The sequence below is a fragment of the Clinocottus analis genome, unplaced genomic scaffold (assembly GCF_023055335.1).
Source record: "Clinocottus analis isolate CAN_PGR_092001 unplaced genomic scaffold, fCliAna1.0.p SCAF_18, whole genome shotgun sequence".
Lineage (NCBI taxonomy): Eukaryota > Metazoa > Chordata > Actinopteri > Perciformes > Cottidae > Clinocottus > Clinocottus analis.
Genome location: NW_027175909.1, coordinates 13,780,211 through 13,801,054, shown reverse-complemented (window position 1 = coordinate 13,801,054; position 20,844 = coordinate 13,780,211). Strand labels below are relative to the sequence as shown.

General features: G+C 43.6%; 2 protein-coding genes across 4 annotated transcripts in view; both read left to right on the top strand.

The window, feature by feature from the left end:
• The window catches only part of tmem108 (transmembrane protein 108), a 41,573-nt gene extending 27,546 nt beyond the window's left edge, over positions 1-14,027 (top strand). Inside the window, exons 3-5 of the mRNA XM_068582386.1 lie at positions 7,688-8,956; positions 9,924-10,075; positions 11,903-14,027. Coding sequence (XP_068438487.1) covers positions 7,688-8,956; positions 9,924-10,075; positions 11,903-12,019 — 1,538 coding nt within the window. The 3' untranslated portion in view covers positions 12,020-14,027. The remainder of the gene's footprint in view (positions 1-7,687; positions 8,957-9,923; positions 10,076-11,902) is intronic.
• Positions 14,028-15,443: 1,416 nt separating this feature from the next.
• On the top strand, positions 15,444-19,675 carry cdv3 (carnitine deficiency-associated gene expressed in ventricle 3). Of its 3 annotated transcripts, none has more exons than XM_068582218.1 (5): positions 15,444-15,867; positions 16,645-16,712; positions 17,136-17,290; positions 17,630-17,792; positions 17,885-19,675. In XM_068582218.1, exons 1-5 carry the CDS (start codon positions 15,682-15,684, stop codon positions 18,012-18,014), a joined length of 702 nt encoding a protein of 233 aa, XP_068438319.1. In that variant the 5' UTR covers positions 15,444-15,681; the 3' UTR covers positions 18,015-19,675. The 3 variants fall into 3 exon arrangements, with proteins under 3 accessions (XP_068438319.1, XP_068438317.1, XP_068438318.1); XM_068582216.1 differs by having other exon boundaries at positions 16,636-16,712; XM_068582217.1 differs by having other exon boundaries at positions 15,445-15,867; positions 16,639-16,712.
• The last annotated feature ends 1,169 nt before the right edge of the window (positions 19,676-20,844 follow it).

Below are 20,844 nucleotides of genomic sequence, written 5' to 3'. Positions count from 1 at the left end.
AAAGCTATTGTTTCCTTTGATGGATCATGAGATGACCTGAGTCATCCATTTTGTTGTAGCTTTTAGCGAGAATGACACAGCCTTCATTTACTGTTTCAGTAACAATGACTGACAGGAGGAAGAAGAGGAGGATTAGCAGTTCAGCAGTTTCGACACATATTTAAGCCCTTGAACTGGAACGTACATGTACTTAAAGGACCAGTGCGTAGAATTTACCAAGACTTATTGGCAGCAATGGAGCATGATATTCAAAACTATGAGTCTTTTCACTTTCCCTAGCTGAGAACGAGCCGTTCATATATTGACATCGGAGTACGCCAAGTTGCACCGCCAGAACGGACAAACAGAAGACCGGTTCTAGAGAAAACCTCTCATTTGTTTCCTGAAGTCCACTGTAGTCCACTAAAACACTTGGTAAATGGACAGCACTTGTCTAGACACACCGTGGGCACAGCTCCGGCAGCAACTCAGGGTTAATTGTCTTGCCTAGGGCTACAGGAGATCCAACCACCGATCCTCTGATTGGAGGTCGACCCTGCTTTACCACTGAGCCACAGTGGCCCTTTGGGGAAGGGTTGAGCGGCGGGGCGTTCATTTGATGTAATCTGCAACCTCAACACGAGAAACCACTAAAACCACAACACCATGCTCCATTTTGAGGTACTTTACTCAAGTACTTTCTGCTTTACTCCAGTCAGGTGGCAACCTCTGGGTGTGAAAAGTTAAACTCCTCAGGTTGCAAAAAGAAGTCTGATTGGATAGAAGTCTATGAGGAAACGACTTTACTTCCCACTTAAAGGATTTCCTCAGTAAACATTGTGGACAGGAGTTTATGGTCTCAATCACAAGTCGATAATGCAGAATGTTGTTCATTTAGTAAATTATGGTCCCATTTAAAGTATAATAGATGATAAAGCGTGGTATTCTTTAGAGCGGGGCTACCAGGTCAATCATTAGGTCTTCATAAGACCAGGTCAAGTCATTATGATGACTGTACGCCAGACAACAATACATAAAGTAGTCAAAACCAGCCCCACCTTTGCCAGCTGCAACATTAAAGGGACGCTTAATGCATCACAAAATGTAATCCAATGATATATTATACATTATTCTGAAATAGTAGCAGCAGAAATTATGCTGTTAGTTGTGTAGAATATTATAAACATTATATTATATATAACATATTCCTAGTATAGTACAGGAAGTGATAGTAATAGTGCTGTGGTACTATTAGTTGCAGTGACGGTCGTAGTAGTAGTGGTACTGTCGTAGTACTCTTGGTATTTTTGGAGTGAGTCAGGGCTGATAGTGCTCTGTCCAGGCGTGATAATCCAATTTTACCAGCAGTTAGTCAGACCGGTCGGCCTGAAGCTGATGGATCTGATCTGGTCGACTCGCTCTGACAGCCCGTCAAAAGCCCCAAATTAAGGGTTTGGACCTTCAACAAAAACCTCCATTTAAAGCTTATGATCGCTTTGATTTGGGTTTGTCAGCCGTTATCCCAGAACGTGAGATATGAAACTCTTTGTATTGGGTGAGCAGCGCCGTGGTGTGTGTGTGTGTGTGTGTGTGTGTGTGTGTGTGTGTGTGTGTGTGTGTGTGTGTGTGTGTGTGTGTGTGTGTGTGTGTGTGTGCGGCGCTGTGATGTGATAAAGGCTCATCGGTATTCCGATGAGCACTGTAGATAAAGCCTCTCCATTTGCCCGGAGGGATTTAGAGGGAATCCCATGGTGGTGCGTCCGCTGGTCGTGATTAGCATAAATGAGGCTAAACGTGATCCATCGGGGGGGTCGGGCTGGGCAGAGAGGAGGACATCCTTAATTATTGGTTATGTTCCAATGCCCTGGGGTCCTCCAGCCAACAATAATACATGCTATCCTATTGAGTAACGAGGTGGACACACAGTGAATCCCTGTAGTTGTTATTTACATTGCAGGCATTTATTCAAAGCAACTGACCAAGGAAGTGTAGGCAGAGGTTTTGTTTCCCAAGGGCACATTGAGATAGTTATTGATGCTGTTTATAGTCATCATTCAAACAACCTCACTGGAGTTCATACCGCAGAGAAATCTTAAATCTAACTTTAAAGATGCTGGAAAGCGGTTTTAGTACATTTTATGAAGCCATGCATTTCAATCCTCACGCGCACAGTTGTTCTTTATCGCCGATCACGCTGCCCGAGCAGGCCGATGACGGAGCAGGAACAGTCCAGAAGCACCGCCTGGCGAACCGTCAACCAGTCTCATTGATGGATGGGTTTCGCGGCTCCTATTTTTGGCTTCCCCGTAGCGCCTCCCATTCAAATGGTGCCACGGCCAGCTGCCCGCTGACGACGCGCTGCGACGCGACCGACCGACACTCGCCTCATCGGCAGATTGCCGCTGTGCGCGTGCATTGGAGACCACATCTTTCTTCATTGCATGTAGCTCGAGGTGACCCCTGGAAAAGAAAGATAAATACCCCACCTTCCAACAGTGAGCGGCGGCCCCGCCCCTCAGGATTGATGATGCATCCGGGCTCGTGCATGAGCGCTGCATACCACCCACTAAGTGCTCCAGTGTGATTGATCAGTGCGTCTGAACAACGTGGTTCTTCTCAGGCATAAGTTTCATACAGAACTTAATCAGCAGGAGTAAATGTGTTGTTGTTTTTTTACTTCACTAGTGTAACTTTAGATGCAGTGACAGTCGCTCTGGCCCCTGACATTGAATCTAACAATGAATGATTGGTGGCACAAAGCCTGCGTTGGGTCAGTGCGCGGGATCCTGCTTTGCAACATGATTTATTGATGTCCCCGATGGCATCAATGGAGGACTTCAACGAATGTCAGCGGCTTGCTATGCATTCAAAAAGAGCCTCAATTCAGCAGGTTTTCCCCTGCATACATTGCCCCTCCCTCCATACAACCCGAGCCTGGAAAACAGGCAGCATTATCTCACCGTAATATCTCCAGGGAGCTGTTTGTCTTCGTATTATTAGCATGCGCTATTCTGAGGCGATCAGTCAGCTGGGTGCTACAGATAGTGACGGCAACATGTTGGTGTGAGTGATAACGGTGTGAGCTGTGTGTCTTCCTTCCGGTCCAGACAAGGACAAAAGGCCCTTTAATTCAATGCCACCATTGAAATAGAAAACGCCCCTTGTGTTGTTGATGTTGTTGTTGTTGTTGTTGTTTTTTTGAGCAAAAGATTGAGGTGTCTCTTGTTGTCCGCCTCCTCTTTTTGCGTCATCGCTGGCAATGAATGGACCGACTTTTGTGGGTGTTTTTCTTGTGCTTGTGAAATATCTTGTAAAGCCACTAAACAGCCAAGCGGCACAAACCATGCGGAGTAAAATCAACAAGCCTCTTATACGCTCCTATCTCTTATCCCTCATTTTCCTTTTGCGTGTCCTTTTTTGGACCTCGGTCTAATGTGTCTTATCCAACCTGTTCCCTTTTGTCCGTGTCTTATCATTGATGAAACTCACATCTCCCTCTCTCACACCTCCGGCGCCCTCGCTGCACATTTTCCCACCAACCTCGCTATTCTGCCCCTTTTCCATCCAATTTTCTAATTATTTAAGTTGCTTCAACTCAATAACGGATGTTCACGAAGCGCAATTCACTCCTCGGGCCTTTTCAATCATTTCATCGGAGTTAATTCACCCCGCGGCGGCGCCCCGCTTCCCCCCTCCATGCGTGTCTTTGGGCTCTCGGCCTGCGTTTCCCACGGCTTACGCTCTCACTCCATCAGCCAGACACACAACCGTAGTGACAAATCACACCCATTTGCCTCAGTGTGCAACACACTGTGCACGTGTAAGAACGCACGGGTGCTTATGTAATCGCTGCCCTGAGCAGAAATTCTGCAATACAACATATTGTGCAGGTCAGAAATAGATGGATTTCTTGTTTACACACAATGAAGGTGGAAACGCATCGCCACAGTGTGATGATAGATTGGATGGATATTTTCCGTCAGCTGCTTTTGCACGCAGTTTTGTGTGTTTTTTTTGTCTCAAGCGTTAACAATGTGACGCTTTTTTTCATCCCGAGCCGTCAGTGAGGCACATCTATCAGCTGTCACAGAGTCACAGATTGTGTACAAATGCTATTTATCACGCTAAGCTAACAGGGGCAATATACATTCTCTATCTTCAACTTTGTTTTGCAGCACTTCCATGCGGTTTAAGGCACTTCTCATGTTAATCCCCTCATAAGCTCAAAGTAACTAATCTTCCACTAGCTCCCTCATAGACCTCGCTTGGAATCCTGTGTTGCGCCTTCTTGTTATTATGACCCTCAATAATGAGAATATTATGAGAATAACAGCGTCCGATGCAGAATCTGCTATCAGCGCTCATGAATATGTGGGCAGTCAGACATCTGAGTGCAGGCAGATTCTCCTCTTCAACATTTTGGATAGGATCTTGAATAAAACATGATTTGGCAAAACTGCAATGTCCCAAAAATACATATTAATCTCCAGGGTGAACCCACACGTCAGAGTTTATGATCAGACAAATCGGAATAATGTGTTCCTGGGCGTTAAGTTTGCCTGTTTGTGATATAACTTTGCTTGTAAATGGAGCCCGGCTGTTATGTTTTATTCAGTATGGCACAGTATCGGGTCGCCAGGTTGTGACTTGTTGCTACTTTTGGAGCTGATTGAAGGTATGATTCAACATCATCGCTCTTAATTGGCCTCTTTAATCACTTTCAGCTACCTTTTTTTACATAAAAAAACATCATTATTTCTCTACTTTGCTTGCAGCTGTAAGTATTTCATATATTAATCCTAAAATTTGGTCGTAATAAAGCCTTTATTTATTATTTAGCTTTTGTCTTGTGTCTTTTTGTCTCTCATCCTTTGTTTTTTCAGTCTTCCATATAATATAATTCTTCTTTTTTGAGCATCTCAGAGGTCTTCATCCTCTAAACGTGTCCTAAAGTGACCACTATTCGCATTTCAGACCATCGACAATAGCCCGGATACTTGAGCTTTGATAGCTTTGGGTTTGTCTGTGTCCCATTTCCCTGCCTAAAGGATCATCTCAGGAGAGACAAGCAGTCATAAATCACGGGATGGCCATGTGCGTTATCTCCTCAGATGTGAGTCTGGAGTGGGCTCTGTGGATTAGAGACGTGACAGGCTCGGTTAATGCAAGACGGGGCCTGGACCCTCTGTCCTGGTCGTCTGTGTTATTGAGTATGGAGGAATATGATTAATGATTCAAGAGGCTCAGTTTAAATAGTCCGTGCTTTGGGGTTCTTGCTGCTGCGGTGTGTTTTAAATCCTCCGGTGAACAAAGAGGGAAGAGGATGAAGAAGCTTTTCTTTGTCAAAGACATTTCAGATCACTGATATTGACATTCGCCTGGGCTGGGGCTTTTTTTTTTATTTTTAAAGGTAATCATTTCATTAAATATTCCGTCCCTTTCATTCTACGTGTTCAACAGCTTTTCTCACCTCTTCTCTCTTGACTCCTTCTCCTCTGCCCCTCTCGGTAATGGAAACTCGGTTCCCATAGTTACTGAGCACCCTTATAAACGTTGGCCAAGACATCACAAAGTGAGCTTTCGGCTCTGTGTGTGTGTGTGTGTGTGTGTGTCTTCTATGACTTCTTGCATTTTTGTGAGTGTCATGAATGTCAGAACAATGCTCAATGTCTTGATTATGATCCTTCATTCTCTCTCTTGACCGCTGTAATGCAGAAACCTCTCGAATCCCAGCTTGACACGTCCAACAATTTGAAAATTTATGTCATCTATTTCATGTTGCCACTTTTTCTTTTGCACACATCTTGGAGGCTCACAAGCATAGAAGCATTCAGGCTCATGGTGTGTGCACCTGTACGAGCTCAGACGACTTGGTCGTCTTTGAGAATATTACTGTTTGTATTGTGGCATTCATGCCTTCTCTTGAATGTCTTTAAAAAATTTTTTTTGAAATATATATAATATTAATCCAGCCAGTGTTTAGTGTGCAGGATTTGAGTTGATTTATTCGTAGAAATTGAATATACTACGCATTTTATTTTCATAATTTGCGTTTTCATTCGTCGATAATCACCTAGAAATAAGAATTGTTGTGTTTTTGCATAGAATGAGCTCTTCATATCATAGGGAGTGGGTTGTCCGTGTTCCTACAGTAGCCCACAAGGGACAAACCAGACACTGGCTCTGGAGAGGCTATTTTGAGTTTTTACATTAGGTTGCAATCTACAACATCACCACTGGATAGCACTAAGTCCAACGTTCTAGTCTTTTATTCTTTATTTCAGTGAGTGCCTTTGAAGGATAAGACTTTTAACAAATCTCATGAAAAGAAGAACGAAAAAATGAATTGATCCAACAAACGATTATTTGCATCCCACACATTTGTGCTATAGAGCTCCAAAAAATATTAAAAAGGCTTGAATGAGCCACATTGTGGCAGTGGCTGCTGTCCTGAAGCCAAAAACACTCAGAATGGAGATCTGTTTGAGTAAAGTTTGATAAAAATGAAGTTTTTACATGATGTTAAGTTTACAGCTTCAGTGGGAATGAATGCATAAGCGCCACCAAAACAGTTTGGAAGTGTTTTCATGTCTTTTTGAACATCAAAAAGACACATTTTGCCGCATTATCCCTCAAGCATTAAAGCAATAATGGTTGAAACAAAATACATAATAATCTTGTGGCAAAAACCCGCCACATAACTTGATTCAGACAGCGGTTTAGAGAACGTTCTGTTCTCAGCTGAATGCATAGAAACACCCGCTGGGAGCGTTTTGGCTAATGTGTCACATTAGCAGTGTTTAACAGTGTCAATAAGGGAGCAAAGGGGAAATTAATAAGCCTTTCCACGTTCTTCCCTCTTTGACTTTCTTGCTGTCTGGATAACATAATAGGACCAATATTCCCCACAGGCACATACTAATGGCTTGTCTCGGCAAAGCCTCCGTGTGGAATTGAGCTTGAGAAAGTGAATCTGTCAAGTTCTCCGGGATGGTTTTAGCATGTTAAGTGGGCTATTGTGACTGTCATGAATCTGTTTGATGTGAAGAAAACGTCAATACATCTTGTCTCGTATTGAGCATGAAGCAAGGGAGGATTTTACTTTTTTTTTTCTTGATTATTTGTTTCAGAAAAGATACTAACTCAGACAATCATTAAAGACATCTCATTTCACGGTACGGAAAATGATCGAAAACCATCTAGAAATCCATTAGAAATGTACTAAATTAACTTTTTTTCCCCCAGTGTTATCTGGAGATTGGAATCAAATAATTGCTCGTTATATATTACGACCTTGAAAAGTGAGCTCTCCAAGAATTTCTGCAGAGCAACAAAGCCAGAAGATCCTTACGTCTTAGACATGCGTGAGCACACACGGTGCAACTTGGCGCAGTGAATAATGCAGCTGATAAAGAACTAGGTTTCAGTAGATAACAGGCAGAGGAGAATAATGAATGCGGGACGAGGCTACGCGTCTCCACTGAACACCTTGAGCTTCAGTTTCAACTGCCGGGCTGCGCTCTCGCCTCGCTGTGCGCGGATCCTTGAGGGAAGTGATGTAAAGACATGACAGACATGCTGAAAACACACACACACACACACCCACGGGGGGAAACAAATCCAATAACTCATGAAGCTCAGAGGATATTCTGCATCATCATCCTGCGTTAATCACCAGCTTTCTCTCTCTCTCTCTCTTTCCCCGCAGGTGTTCTAGCATTCCTAGCACTGCTAGTAGGACTGGTGTCATCAGCACAGGAGCTGTACCTCAGCCAGACGTCCCAGGACTCCATGGCGGCCGCCCACGGCAGCCCGCTTTCCGCCCTCGAACAACCCGCCCTGAACTTGCGCCAGGAAGGCTCCGGCAGCGGGGAATGGCCGCCCAAGGGACGGGGCCCTCGACCCTCGAACGTCATCATCCCGACGGTCGCCCTCCGCCCTCTGGTCTGGCCTCTCCCGGCCCAAACACGCAGCCCGGCTCACGGCGACCCTCCCATCCGCGACTCGAGCACTGTGAGCGCTGAGAGTCACGAGGATCAGCCCCTGGAGCCCGTGAACCGAGGCCACATGCACAAATTGGTCAGGGTAACGCAAGTCCACCGCCCGGTTACTGACGGCGCGAACCAGGCCAGCGGCAGCGTCCTCAAGCCTCCCAGCACAGCGGCCCCAGGTATAGACGTGGGCTCTACTGCCAGAGAAGCTCTTCTTCCCATCTCTGAACCGGACAGAGGGGATACGCTCGCTTCGCACCACGTCGAGCCCCAGAAGTTGAGCGTGGAGGAGCCCGCCGACCCCAGCCGGCAGCGTGTTCCAGGTCTCGAGCCCCTTGCCGCTCCATCGTCGACCGCCGACCCCGCAGCCGGCCTGAAACTCAGGGAGCGCGCTCAGGGCGCCTCAAAGCCGGCGGCCGCACGCCACCACGCCATCACCCTGAGGGAGGTGCACTCTAGCAGCGAGCCCCCCACCGATGAACTGGAGACAGAGCCGAAGGAAGGGGCCGCGACCCCGGTCGCGAGCCCGACCGAGAAGCTAACGACCGCCACGGCCGCGCCGGCGGCGTCCGCCGAGGCCGAACTCCAGACGCGGAATCCAACGACTGCGCCGAACAACCGCTCCGCGGCCAACGAGACCGCCGCCGAGGAGGAGGGGCGCGGTCTCGTTCAAGGGAACGGCACGGACGGCGACCCTCGGGATCCTCGCACCGTGAACGTCACTGCACACGGGGCGCCGCTCTTCAACGGCAGCTCCGGCGAGGGGGCCGCCGCCGCCGCGGGGAACAGCTCCTCGGAGCCCGCCTCCACCGCCAGCGGGAACTTCCTGAACAGGCAGGTGCCGGCCACCACCGAGGACCCCTGGACGCCCGGCAACAGCTCGGGCCCCACCGTGGACTCCCCGCTGTCGCGCATGACCATCTGCCTGAGCAGAATGGACATCGTGTGGATCGTGCTGGCCATCAGCGTGCCGGTGTCCTCGTGCTGTGAGTAATGCCAGAGTGGCTTGGAAAACGGGGAGAATTTAAGGGTAAAAGTGCCAAATCACTTGGCTGACCTTGACGTGAAACCTATTAATGCTAGTATCATAAAAGAAAAATCTATTTTAAAGGAATAGTTCTACACTTTAGGAAGTTGCCTCATTTGCTTTAATGTGGGGAGCTGGATTAGAAAATCAATACCACTCTAATGTTTGAAAAACTAAAATACACATTCTTCCTTTTACCTACAATGTTAATTTAGATTGTTTTGGTGTGAACTGCTTAGAGATATCCCCCCGTAGGTGAAGATGCTTCCCTTCTTTCCAGTCTATGACACATCTGTGGACCCCCGAGGTAACAGAGAGTTAATTTGTAGTAAAATGTTGTGATGTATTAATTTAATACCTTCTTGTTTTCTTCACCTCTCCGGCTTTAACAGCCCCCAGACCTCCTGCAGGACTCCATCCTGTTGCATTAAACTGAAGAGAGTGCAGTAGCGTACGAACTGCAAGACGGGCGAATATCTTTCATCGAGTAGTAGAGTTTCACCTCAGAAAAAGCTTTTGCATTGTGGTCTGTTTGAGCGGAAGGAATAAGGATAATACATTACTTTCCCGTATGAGTCCTGTAAAATGTCTTCCTGAGACTCTGGCAGCTGGGTTCTTTTAGATGACTAGATGGCACACCCACCAGTAGCCATTTCAAGCAATATTTTAAGGCGTTATTTTTCCTTTTTTACGAAACTATTTCTTGTAACAGCGGCGTGTTGTTGTGAAACGTGGCAGGCTTTTTTACCTCTGCACCGAGTGTGGGCGCTTTCGGGGTCTATTTGAAGCAGCAGCTCTCGGCTTCTTATTTTCCTTTCCTGTCTTCTGCCCTCTCTCTCTCTCTCTCTCTCTCTCTCTCTCTCTCTCTCTCTCTCTCTCTCTCTCTCTCTCTCTCTCTCTCCCTCTCCCTCTCTCCCTCTCTCTAGCTGTGCTCTTGACTGTGTGCTGCATGAGGAGGAAGAAGAAGTCATCAAGTCAGGAGAACAACCTCAGCTACTGGAACAACGCCATCACCATGGACTACTTCAGCCGGCACGCCGTGGAGCTGCCCAGAGAGATACACACTCTGGAGAGCGAGGTACTATACGACCGGCATCACCGATGCTCTCAGTGTACAGCGCCGCACACAGAGGTGGAAGCACGTTTACTTGATGTTTCGCTATCAGTCAGCAGAAATGGTTTTAATGAGTACGGGGAACTACAAGAGCATCCATGTTCCATCTCTGCTGTCAGCCCCGAGGCCGGCTGGAGCGAGACACTGTATCAGTGATGCCATTTGGAAAAAGCAAAAAGAGGAATTCCCTGCAGGGACTCTGTAAAGATCACGTGTTCGTAGTTGGCCTTTTCACACCTAGGGAACAAATGTCAAGGTATGACCCTGTCGGTATACCAGTATGTTATCAAGAAAGCATAGGGAATACACATGACAAGTCCAGTTTTTAGTCTCATACCATCTAAACATCTTGTGACATGCTCATGAAATGAGCGTCATGTGATGAGCTACCAGTTAGGACACTGAGGTTGTGTCCTCTATAATATTTCTGGGAATTTGAAAGGTTTTGTGGCAGGAGGAGGAGGGGTTGACATGATGTGACACATGGCATTGACTTTTGAAAAAGCCTTCAGGGATTTTGTATTTTCAACAATGATTACATATAGCAGTGCAGAAGAAATATGAAGGACAAGTTATTCTAGCTATTCTGTTTTATGCTCAAAAAAGATTGCTAGAATAAGGTCTTAAGTGGGTAATATCCTTTTTAGATGGGAATAACAGATTATTAGTCCAGTTTGCCAATAATATTCTGCTTATGGTGTTTTAGATGCAGCCTTTAAATACAAGAGCAACATAGAAAATATTACATTTATTTTCAATTCATTTCTATGTTTGGCATGCTGTATATTGTTTTTTGGAGACTCATTCAAACCGCAGAGAGTATGGCATCCTAAAGAAGTGTCATGTTGGTTTGAAAACTCACATAAATCTTTTGAGTTGCTGCTAATCGGCTGTTTTTTGGAGTTGAGGACGTGAATACGCTGCCTCAGCTCTTTTCCATGAAGCGTTTTAATTATTTTGTTTTTCCATTCGGTTTATAAAAACAAGATAAGACTTTAGTTTTCACTGCAATACAGCGCCATCTGGTGGAAGTGGCACTGTAAAACATCCATCACTATCTACGTGTCATTTTGATTGGCCGTTGTTTTGCTCTGTGTGCATGTATTTCTTTACCACCGTCTCTCCAGTGACCATTTCACTGTGTCTCCTCTTTCTTTTGCTCCGTTGCTCAATTTGCATTCCTCTGCTGTCCGCGGGCGCATCAGCAGAGGGAGGCTGGGGTCGGATCATGTGTGGGATGCTCCTGGTGACACCCAGGTGTTGTTTCCCTGCTTCACCTGTCTTTGTAGAGCGGCAGCCTCTTACTGCTTTCGGTAGATGACACGGTCTCCAGGAGACATGTTTATATCACCTAAAACGACAACGTTAGTTTGATTTGATTAGTGATACAATGGCCTCACCCCTGCTGTAACACAAATAATTTAGTTTTTCACGCCTCCCTCCTCCAGCAGTGCCTGATTACTGCTGACTCACCATCAACAACCATTTCTACATCCCCTCCGTTTCACATTAAGTCCCTCTGTTGTCTTGTTTCTCTGAGTCATCCCCTCCTTTTTTCATGTTCATCTACATAGCGTTGTCAGGTATCGTTGTTGTGCGTCTCCTTAAAAGCCAGCGGCCTGCACCAAACCCATATCTTATAGTGTTCGCTGCCACACTAGACGGCCTGTAGAGTGACTTAGATACAGTAGACTGCAGCGTGTGCCCTAATGGTGAGCCCTGAAGCGTGAATCCTGAGTCACAGCTATTGTTTAACTGATTTCTTTCTTTGTTTTTTTCCTGCGTTTGCAGGATCAAGACTCCTGTCTCCCCCCGAACGGAGACTACAGCGGCAGCAGCGTGGTCCTGGTTAACCCTTTCTGCCAGGAGACGCTCTTCATCAACAGGGACAAAGCTTCTGCCATGTAGAGACAGGAAAAAGAGAGACACAGTCGAGATTCTCCTCTTTTACTCCCCCTGCTGTTGTTGTCTATTTTATAAATGTGCTAAATATTCAGAGACTTTGACTTTATACTGTATATGACAAACACAAAGAGGCAACCTGAGAGAGGAGAGGTGTGAACAGACACTCTACAAGGATGCTCCCGCATATTTTTCTGATGTACATTTTCTACAAAAGGCCTAATTGTGATAAAAAAAAAAAGGTTTTTATTGTCTTTATAAAATACAGATTATACGTGGTTTTGTTTCATTACAGTGAACTGATGGTGAGCGCACTGTGGATGTCGCCACGTGCAATTTGCTTTCGAGAGAGAAACGTATTATGAAAACATTAAAGCTGTTCTTTGTCATTTTAGTTTTCCTTTAAGATCAATCCCAAAATACTTATAGCCTGTTGAACTTGAATATAGCACCTACATTATGGGTGGGGGGGGGGGGGTAGTGATACTGTATGTGGGATCAGGGCCCATATCTATCAAACTGAGAAACACATTTAAGTCGTTTACAGAGCAATCTTAGGAGTAAAAAAGTGATTCTAGAAGCCAAGAATAAGACACATTTATGAAGCAATTTCCATCAAAGTGTAGGAGTAACCTTTAAGATCAGCTCTTAAGTGATGACATGATTAATCATATGAAAGCTGGAATGCTGTACCCATTTTTCATGCTTTTCACTCTTTTTTGTTATCCTTACATTTGACTGTACACTTTAATTGAAATGAACAACAACATATATTTATGGTATATAAGTAATAATAAAAGTACCACATTTTATACGTAGTACGCATTTGTAGATGCATAAAAAAATGCTTTTTAATGCATGAAAAGTGATCGCAAGCAAATTCAAGCATTATTCTGTTTTGTTTGCACCCTCAATACCTAGTTCTCTTAATTCATGATGAATAGCTTTTATTCTTACGTTTGCAAGCTTAAGTTAATGATAAGTCCAGATTTTTAACTTGAAGCAGTTTGATAAATGTGGGTTCAGATTCCAAAGGCTGATTTGAGCAGATTATTTGGCGTAATTCAGCAGCTTTGAGAGATGTTGGTCAAATGACTTAAGGTGTCTTTCCCCCACACGTGTCACCTGAGGGACCACATAGATGTCTTAATTCCTTATGTTGAGATTAAGTTATATATATTTATATATATACACACACAGTATGTGCGTGCTTGAAGGCCCTGTTTGTGCATGTCAGCATACTGTGTAAAGCTGCTGCCCCCCCGTAACCAAGTATCACTGTTACTTTAAGTCAAACAAGACTTCGTATCACTTTCAGCTCAGTTTTATCTGTTTATCTGTCAGTGTCTGTCTGTGTGTGTGTGTGTGTGTCTGTTTCTTGTCTGTATCGTGGAGTGGCTACTGGTTTTAGCCCAGTTTAAGAACGAGTTTCTCAGCGCTGTAGGAAACACTTAGACCAACCTTGCTACTGTAAATGTCTCCCTCCATAAACAACGTGTTTGTCCATCAATGCAAACTGGGTTTGTTGAATGATTGTGAATTAGTTGCTGGACCACATATTATGTGTTAGAGGCCGTCAAAAATCTTGACCAAGGAGATAAATAATGTATGCTGAATATATTTACTGTGACCACATACAGAGGCAGTTTAATAATTAAAAAAGATTGAACATTTTGTTTAATTATTGAACCTGTGGTCCTTCTATCATCTGTTTGTTTGTTTTGCACTGCTGCAGTTGTATTCAATAATCAATGCTGCCCGCCTCCAACGTCGCTAAAGATTTTTCTGCATTGTGAGATGTTGTTCTGAAATCACAGATTCAAACGGTGATGTTGCATTACACACCTAAACATATTGATATTTCTCGCATTGGATGCTCACAGCTGGGCTTCTTGTTTTGCACGCTCAAAAGTGGATATTTTACAAAACGTTCAGTGGCACGATGGAGCAGTGTTCAACATCATGTATTTTTTGTACTGTAGTATACACTGTACTTTTTACTGCTGAGCAATAAAACAAAGAAAAAACTCTGACTGATTTGTTTTTAATTCAATCAACGGACATGTCCTCATATGGCCATGGTATGGCCTTCAACACAAAGTCTAACACAAGTTTTTTTGTCAAATATTTGACTCACCGCCCCGCACGTGTTAGATAGATAACATACTTCCCTATTTACTATAGAACAAAGCAGTGTAAACAGTCTTGCCGACCACAGCACATCCATTGTTGTGGCTGGAATTTTCTCTTTGTGCACCAGTGCTGCGTGTTGTCAAGTGACCTCCAGCTCTGGGGATATGACGTCAGTTCATTAATCTGTTTACAAGCCTGCTTTACTGTTGGGGAGAGGCTTAATATGATGTGAGTGTAATTAACTGATTTATAGGTTTGTTTGTACAAAACATGACAGTTCGATTTTGGTGTCTTTTTTATACATGACAGGCCTCAATCTGTTTGGCAAGTTTGATCCAAATACATGCAGCAGTTTAACGTTTTTTAAAAAAAATTATTGGATGTTATGATCCAATCAGTCCATATACAGTATTAGAAGTGTAGGTGCTGTTTTAACTTCATCTATTTAGAATTCCCTTTTTTAGTCTCCTTTGTAAACTGTGGCATTAATGAATCCTGTCACTAAATGGTTAGGATGAGAATTCGGTCTTGAAATTAAAATTGAAAAGAAAAAGAAATATGACATATTTGATATTCTTCTGAAATTCATGTGAAAGTTTTTTAACTTACAAAAAATAATTAGTAAGTCATATATATAATATAATGTTAGGAATGACAAAGAAAAAATACTCATTGTATTACATATTAAGTCATGATTTTTATTTAAATGTCAAAATCATGTGTCGTACATTTTTATTAAAGAAAGTAAGAAGACTGTTGGGACATGTGGTGGAGGCCATGTTGTCATTATGATTCAACTTTACACATATTGAAATATCCAACATAATATAAAGAATTCCGAGAAGATTACAGCAATATGTTATGACATTTAAATGTTCAGAGTTTATGCATGTTCATACTGATTTCCAATAATTGGAGAATAAGGAAAAATAGGAAGGAAATATACATTGTAACTCAATTATAACTTAATAATAATAATAATAATAATAATAATAATAATAAATGTTATTTATTTTGTATCTTTGATATATTATTTACTTGATGTCTAATCTTTTCTCCCTCTTGGAAGGAGTTAACTTATAACTGTATTACCCCTGAAAGTTCACACTAATTATGCCAATTAAATGTATTTGCTTCTTATAATAAGATACTCTGCCTAAGTTTTCATGTAATTAAATATGTTTTGCATGTTACTTTTAGAAGATTTCGAAACATGGACTGATTTATATGAGAAAATGTTACAATATTTTGCTTTTATTTTTTTGGACTCAAACTGCTTCCTGTATGGGGCCGAGGTACTTCCGGGTCACGGTACAGATTTGTCAAATAGCCCGTGCATGGCATGGTTGTCAGGATTGCCTTCGATTGGGTGGACATTTTTTTTTATCAGCCTGTAACAGAAGTTAAACCGTCAGCGAGAGAAGCGAGCCCATCTCCTCCGTCCCTTTGAACAGCTGTCCTGCCTCTCGGAGAGCAGCTTTCCCACATTTGTCATTGCTCGGCTAGCTCACGAGTTTAACGTTGCTCTTTTGAAAATGGCGGATCTACCACCGGAGAAGAGCCTGGACGATTTCTTCGCCAAGCGGGATAAAAAGAAGAAGAAAGAAAAAGGAAAGGCCAAAGAGCCCGTTGTCGGGCCCACGACTGCTTTGATCAAAAAGACCAAGAGGGAGAAGGAAAAATCCACAAAAACCGACAATCAAGACGTGCCGATTGAGAAGGTAACTGCTATCGTTGCTCTCCGGCAACTTTTTTTTTTTTTTTAATGATGCCGTTTTTTCCAGTTAACGGTGTCGTATCAACCGTCACATCCCTCATCATGATATGCGTCCTGCTTAATTTCACTCCGCTCACTCGCACCTCTCTAACGTTTTCCTCCCTGCCGTTTAATTCAGGAAGACGAAACGCGCAGTGTAGCTTTATTCTGACGTGTAGGGAGGAAACGCCGGCTGCTAGCTAGCATATGGTTCCTACAGGCAGCACACATTGTGGCAGCACACATTGTGGCGTCACACGACGGTTACCTCCGCGACCGGCGCCTCGCGGGCTCCATTGTTACGACCTCATCTTCCGCTTCGTGTCTAAATGTTGTGTTACGTGTAAACATTTGAGGCCCGGTTGTGAACTCGTGCAGTTAACGGCCTTGTGAGTGCATGACGAGGCTGTCATCCCTCTGAATCGTGGCTGTCCAACTAACGTGAGGCCGAGCCGCCATTTGTAGTTTTTTTAGAGGGCTTGCCGGTCCTTTTTTTTAAATTATTTTTTTAAGCTTTACAATTATTATAATCACGTAATAAAGCTGGGGTTTCTTTATTTAACATTGAAGAAGTAGTCACTCTGCTGGGTGAAGTTGACCCAAACTGTTATGGCCAGTTTTTGACCATTTTATTGTGTGGATGTGACTGAAATGGAAGAGGCAGGCTTTGTTGCAATGCTGTCAATGTAGATGTGCTGCATTCTGTTGAGATTTAATGCGCCCTTCTGTCCAGAAGGATGAGGAATGGAAAGAGTTCGAGCAGAAAGAAGTTGACTACAGCGGGCTCCGGCTGCAGGCTTTGCAGATAAGGTGAGGAATATATGTATTTGTCCTTTACATTTGCACTTCAGCCTTGTTGCCATCCATTTTTTTTATTTCAACTGTGACAAAAATTATGAAATGGCCATTATCCCCATTATCAAGCTATGATGATGCAGCCTTACTACTGTGATGTATTATTCAGTGTTATACACTCGCACTACTTGTAACTACTGCTGCACTGAAGATAAACTGCCAGGAGGAAATTCTTTGAGGCATTTTTTTAAAGCATAAAATGAGTAAAAACAATTTTATCCATCCTTACTTACTCCTTACATCACATAATAGTTTATACTAACTGATATGTGCTCTTAAATTGAATAATCAACTTGTTTTACAAGCCGATCCATACACATCCTTGATAGCTCATCCTGGGTTTCACCGCGGCTAAACTGCCTTTTTAAATGTTTGCAGTGACGAGAAGGAGGAAGAGGAGTACGAAAAGGAGGAGGTCGGCGAGGACGGAGAGATCATTCTGGTCAGCGGAGACAAGGTGTCCGGTCCCTGGAACAAGTCTGGTGCTGCTCCGCCTCCAGCTGCTGCTGCTGCCGCCGCTGCTGCACCTGTCGGTGAGTGAACCAACTTCAACGCTCATGTGGTTTAATGTGTTAGAGATCAATATACCACTGCTTATTATTAAGTGTGCCCTTGTTGGCGTTTCCCGCCCAAGTGATGTCATTGACACTCAGTTCATATGTATTGGGCACTTGCTAATTATGGTTAACTGTACGGTCACTGTCTGGTGTTGGCCTGTGTTCCAAGCCATATACATGTTTTTGGATGAAACTAATTTAAAAAAAAACGTATGTACCTAGAGCCTGAAGCAGTTGTAAATATACCCAAAAATAATTCTGCACCTGGAAAATTGGTTTCCTTCTTTTAAACTGGTGTGCCTTTCATAATTGCAGAAGAAGTAGAAGAGCCTGAGTCGAAGCCGGCCGGCGTATATCGCCCCCCAGGGGCTCGGCTGACCACCAGCAGACGAGGTCCCACCCAGGGGCCTCCTGAGATCTTCAGTGACACACAGTTCCCCTCTCTAATGGCCACCTCCAAGCATGTGGAGACACGCAAGTAGGTAGTGTTCGGGGGACAACGGCTGGTTTAAGATGGCGACGTATGCCTTGTTGCCGTTTTGACTGCAACGCTGCGTGTCTGTGTTTCAGGGACAGAGAAATGGAGAAGACCTTTGAGGTGGTGAAACACAGGACCCGCGGTAGAGAGGAGACCGGCGGTACCGCCTCTCTGCAGCACTTGCAGCTCGACAACCAGTACGCCATCCTGGGGGATAAGTAGAGCCGCTCCCCTCCGTCCCCTGGCCCCTTCAGCAAGGTCCGGCCCAGCCCCCTCGAAGGAAGCTGATCTCCAGCTGTGTTGACTGCAGTCCTGACGGAGCTCACCGTGCCACCATCACCACACTGGTTACTCACACACACAGCCTCATATACATGCACCACATACAGTGACACTCCCTTTAAAAATCGAAAGTAACACACTTTACAGACATTGGTTGGCAAAACTGAAGGACTGCATCTGAAGGGGCTGTTGAAAGAGGGAATATTTGAAAAGGAATTGGCAAAAAATACACCCAAACGTACAAAACTGCAGCAGCAACAGCAGACTTTGTGGATTGTACTCAGAGCAGCAGTTGTGTGGCGCAACTCTTTCTCTGGACTTCAACTTGCTTTCGATAAAGCCACAGAGGCAAGATGATTTTACAAACTTCTGTGAAAATATCTATTTTTTTGCAAGATCGTTATGACCCAATCGCACATGGTATTTTGGGGTGTGTTTTTGAGTTGCGGTGGGGAGCTTCGGGAGATACCGCCACAGCAGCATAGCTGGTGGTGACAATGTGGACTGAGCTCTTTTTTTTTGTTTTTTTTTGTGTTGCTATGGTGGCGAACAGGGCGAACACCAGCCCACCCCTAATATACAAGCCGGCCATCAGGCGCTTTAATTTAGAAACTTGAAGCTTTGTTTATTTCCCGTCGTGATGATGACACTCTGCAAAGATCTATGGACAAGAAGCGATAGGTTGTGGTCCTCCATTTAGAATTTCTATATAAAGTGGCCTTACTGATAGAAACTGCTTTGTCATCTGAAGAGAACTTTGCGTGTTGTCTCACGGGGCTGCTGCCTGCCTCTGGATCTCAACACTTTGTGACAAAAAAAGAACCCCCCTCTCCCCATATACAAATGAAAAATAATCCCTCTGTTCAAGAATGTAGTGCTGTTGTAGTTTGCCTGGTGATTGCAACGACTAACTGTCTTTTATATCCACCGTTAGATTTTGCTGCCCCTACTTCGGTTTTTTTTTTTTTTTTTTTAGACATCAGATGAATAGAAAGTAAAATCTGGTTTCTAATTTGAAACCTTTTCTCTCTGTTTTTTTTTTTTGTAACACATATTTTACTGTGGTTTGACACCAGATGTTCACAGATGTTACAGTATCAAGAAAAATGACGGGAAACCACTTTAAAAGCATCATTTTTTTCCCATTGGGCCATACTGAGTTCACAAGTTATTTTATTGTTTAAGTGCTACATTTCAATCTCCGTTTTAAGACTTCTTTTTTTTTTTTTTTTAAATTAAGGCTTTCCTCATAAGACATGCTGTGTCAGCCCTTATTGAAGTAGAACAGGTAGCTTGTGCATAACTTAATTTCTCGAGAGTTACAGCAACTACTCATCGGTAAAAACATTCAGTCACCAAACCAACAGAGTAGCACCCGCTTACGACTCAGTGGTGCGACCCGTTATCAATCAAAAGGGTTCTTACTACAAGTATAGTTCTGTTCAGAAAGGTCAAGAACTGGATTTATGTTCTATGTTTCTGTCCTTTTCCATAAAAGATGTCGGGGAGAGATGATCCCCGCTGGAACACTTTGGGTGGACGTAGATAATATTTGTGATTTAAAAGAGAGCCGAACACAAAAAATAAAGTGATCCTTGTGATTTGAAGTCTTGTCTGAATCTTTAAATGTTGAAATTGGCGATTTACTGTAGACGGTCCTTTTTTTTTCTTTTTTTTTCTTCCCAGAAAAGGTGGTGTCCATTTGTAAACTGAAGACCTGTGTGAACCTGCTATCCCTCCTCCCATGATCACTTAATTGGTGTCTTATTTTGACAAAGCGTGAAAAAATTATCAAAACTTTCAGCTCTTTTTGGAAAAAAAAGTAGACGTTTCAAATGACCTTATACCAAGCATATTAACAAATAAAAAAACTTTCTCACACATCGGACTTGAAATGTTTATTTGATTGAGACAAAGTCCAACAAATTACTTAAATTGTCATTTCTATCTGATTTAAGACATGCTGCTGTCGCTCAGCGCCTCGTCCGTCTGTCCTCAGTTATCCAGCTCAGGGGGGTGAGTGGTCGTCCCGTTACCACAAGGTAGCCGGTTCGATTCCCAGTCCCGTTGCTCCACGGGCGCCTCATAGGGGAGCCCACTGCTGCTTCATCAAGGATGGGTCAAATGCAGAGAAGAATTTCCCCCAGGGGATTAATAAAAGTGTTTTTTTGTTTGTTTGTTTTTTTCAAGACACGACTCACTTAAAGCTTGAAATCTCAGACGGTGATCGTGGCGAGTGACTGGTTTCTTACCTGGATCACGTCTCCGTCTGTTGGTTCAGGCTGGAAACCAACGTCGTTTTCAAGAAAGTGCCAAAAACTGATGGGACGCTCAGTGGTCTGAAGAGAACAAACGTCTCAGGAACTTCAGTAATTACCTCTAAAACATGAGCATGCTATAGAATAAGGTCTCTGAGTTAGTTTATTCTTTTTCTTGCAGATGAACAAAAGCATTTAGAGACGACCTTTGAGAATATTTCATTCTGTCCGTGAGATGCCTTGTGTTCTGATTGGTCGAATTGTAATATTTTGTTACTCAAGTCAATGTATTGCAGCATAAAATCCTTTTATATTTCCCCAGTTATCCAGAGTCGTGCGTTTTGATCTTTGCCCATCGGATGCTATGTGACCGACTCACACGATGAACTTCAAGTTTTCACCCATTTGTGGACATTTTATTAATTTCTGTTAAGTATTAACCTTTTAAAATGAACATGAGACCTGCTTATGTTGACTTTGTTCGGCGCGAACAAAGTCAACATAACATTTGT

Bases quoted from the DNA above. Each gene is read 5' to 3' on its own strand.
- cdv3 (XM_068582216.1), top strand. From the start codon at position 15,682: ATGGCGGATCTACCACCGGAGAAGAGCCTGGACGATTTCTTCGCCAAG. The intron at 17,291-17,629 runs GTGAGTGAACCA...TCATAATTGCAG, and splicing joins CGCCGCTGCTGCACCTGTCG to AAGAAGTAGAAGAGCCTGAG. The intron at 17,793-17,884 runs GTAGGTAGTGTT...TCTGTGTTTCAG, and splicing joins AAGCATGTGGAGACACGCAA to GGACAGAGAAATGGAGAAGA.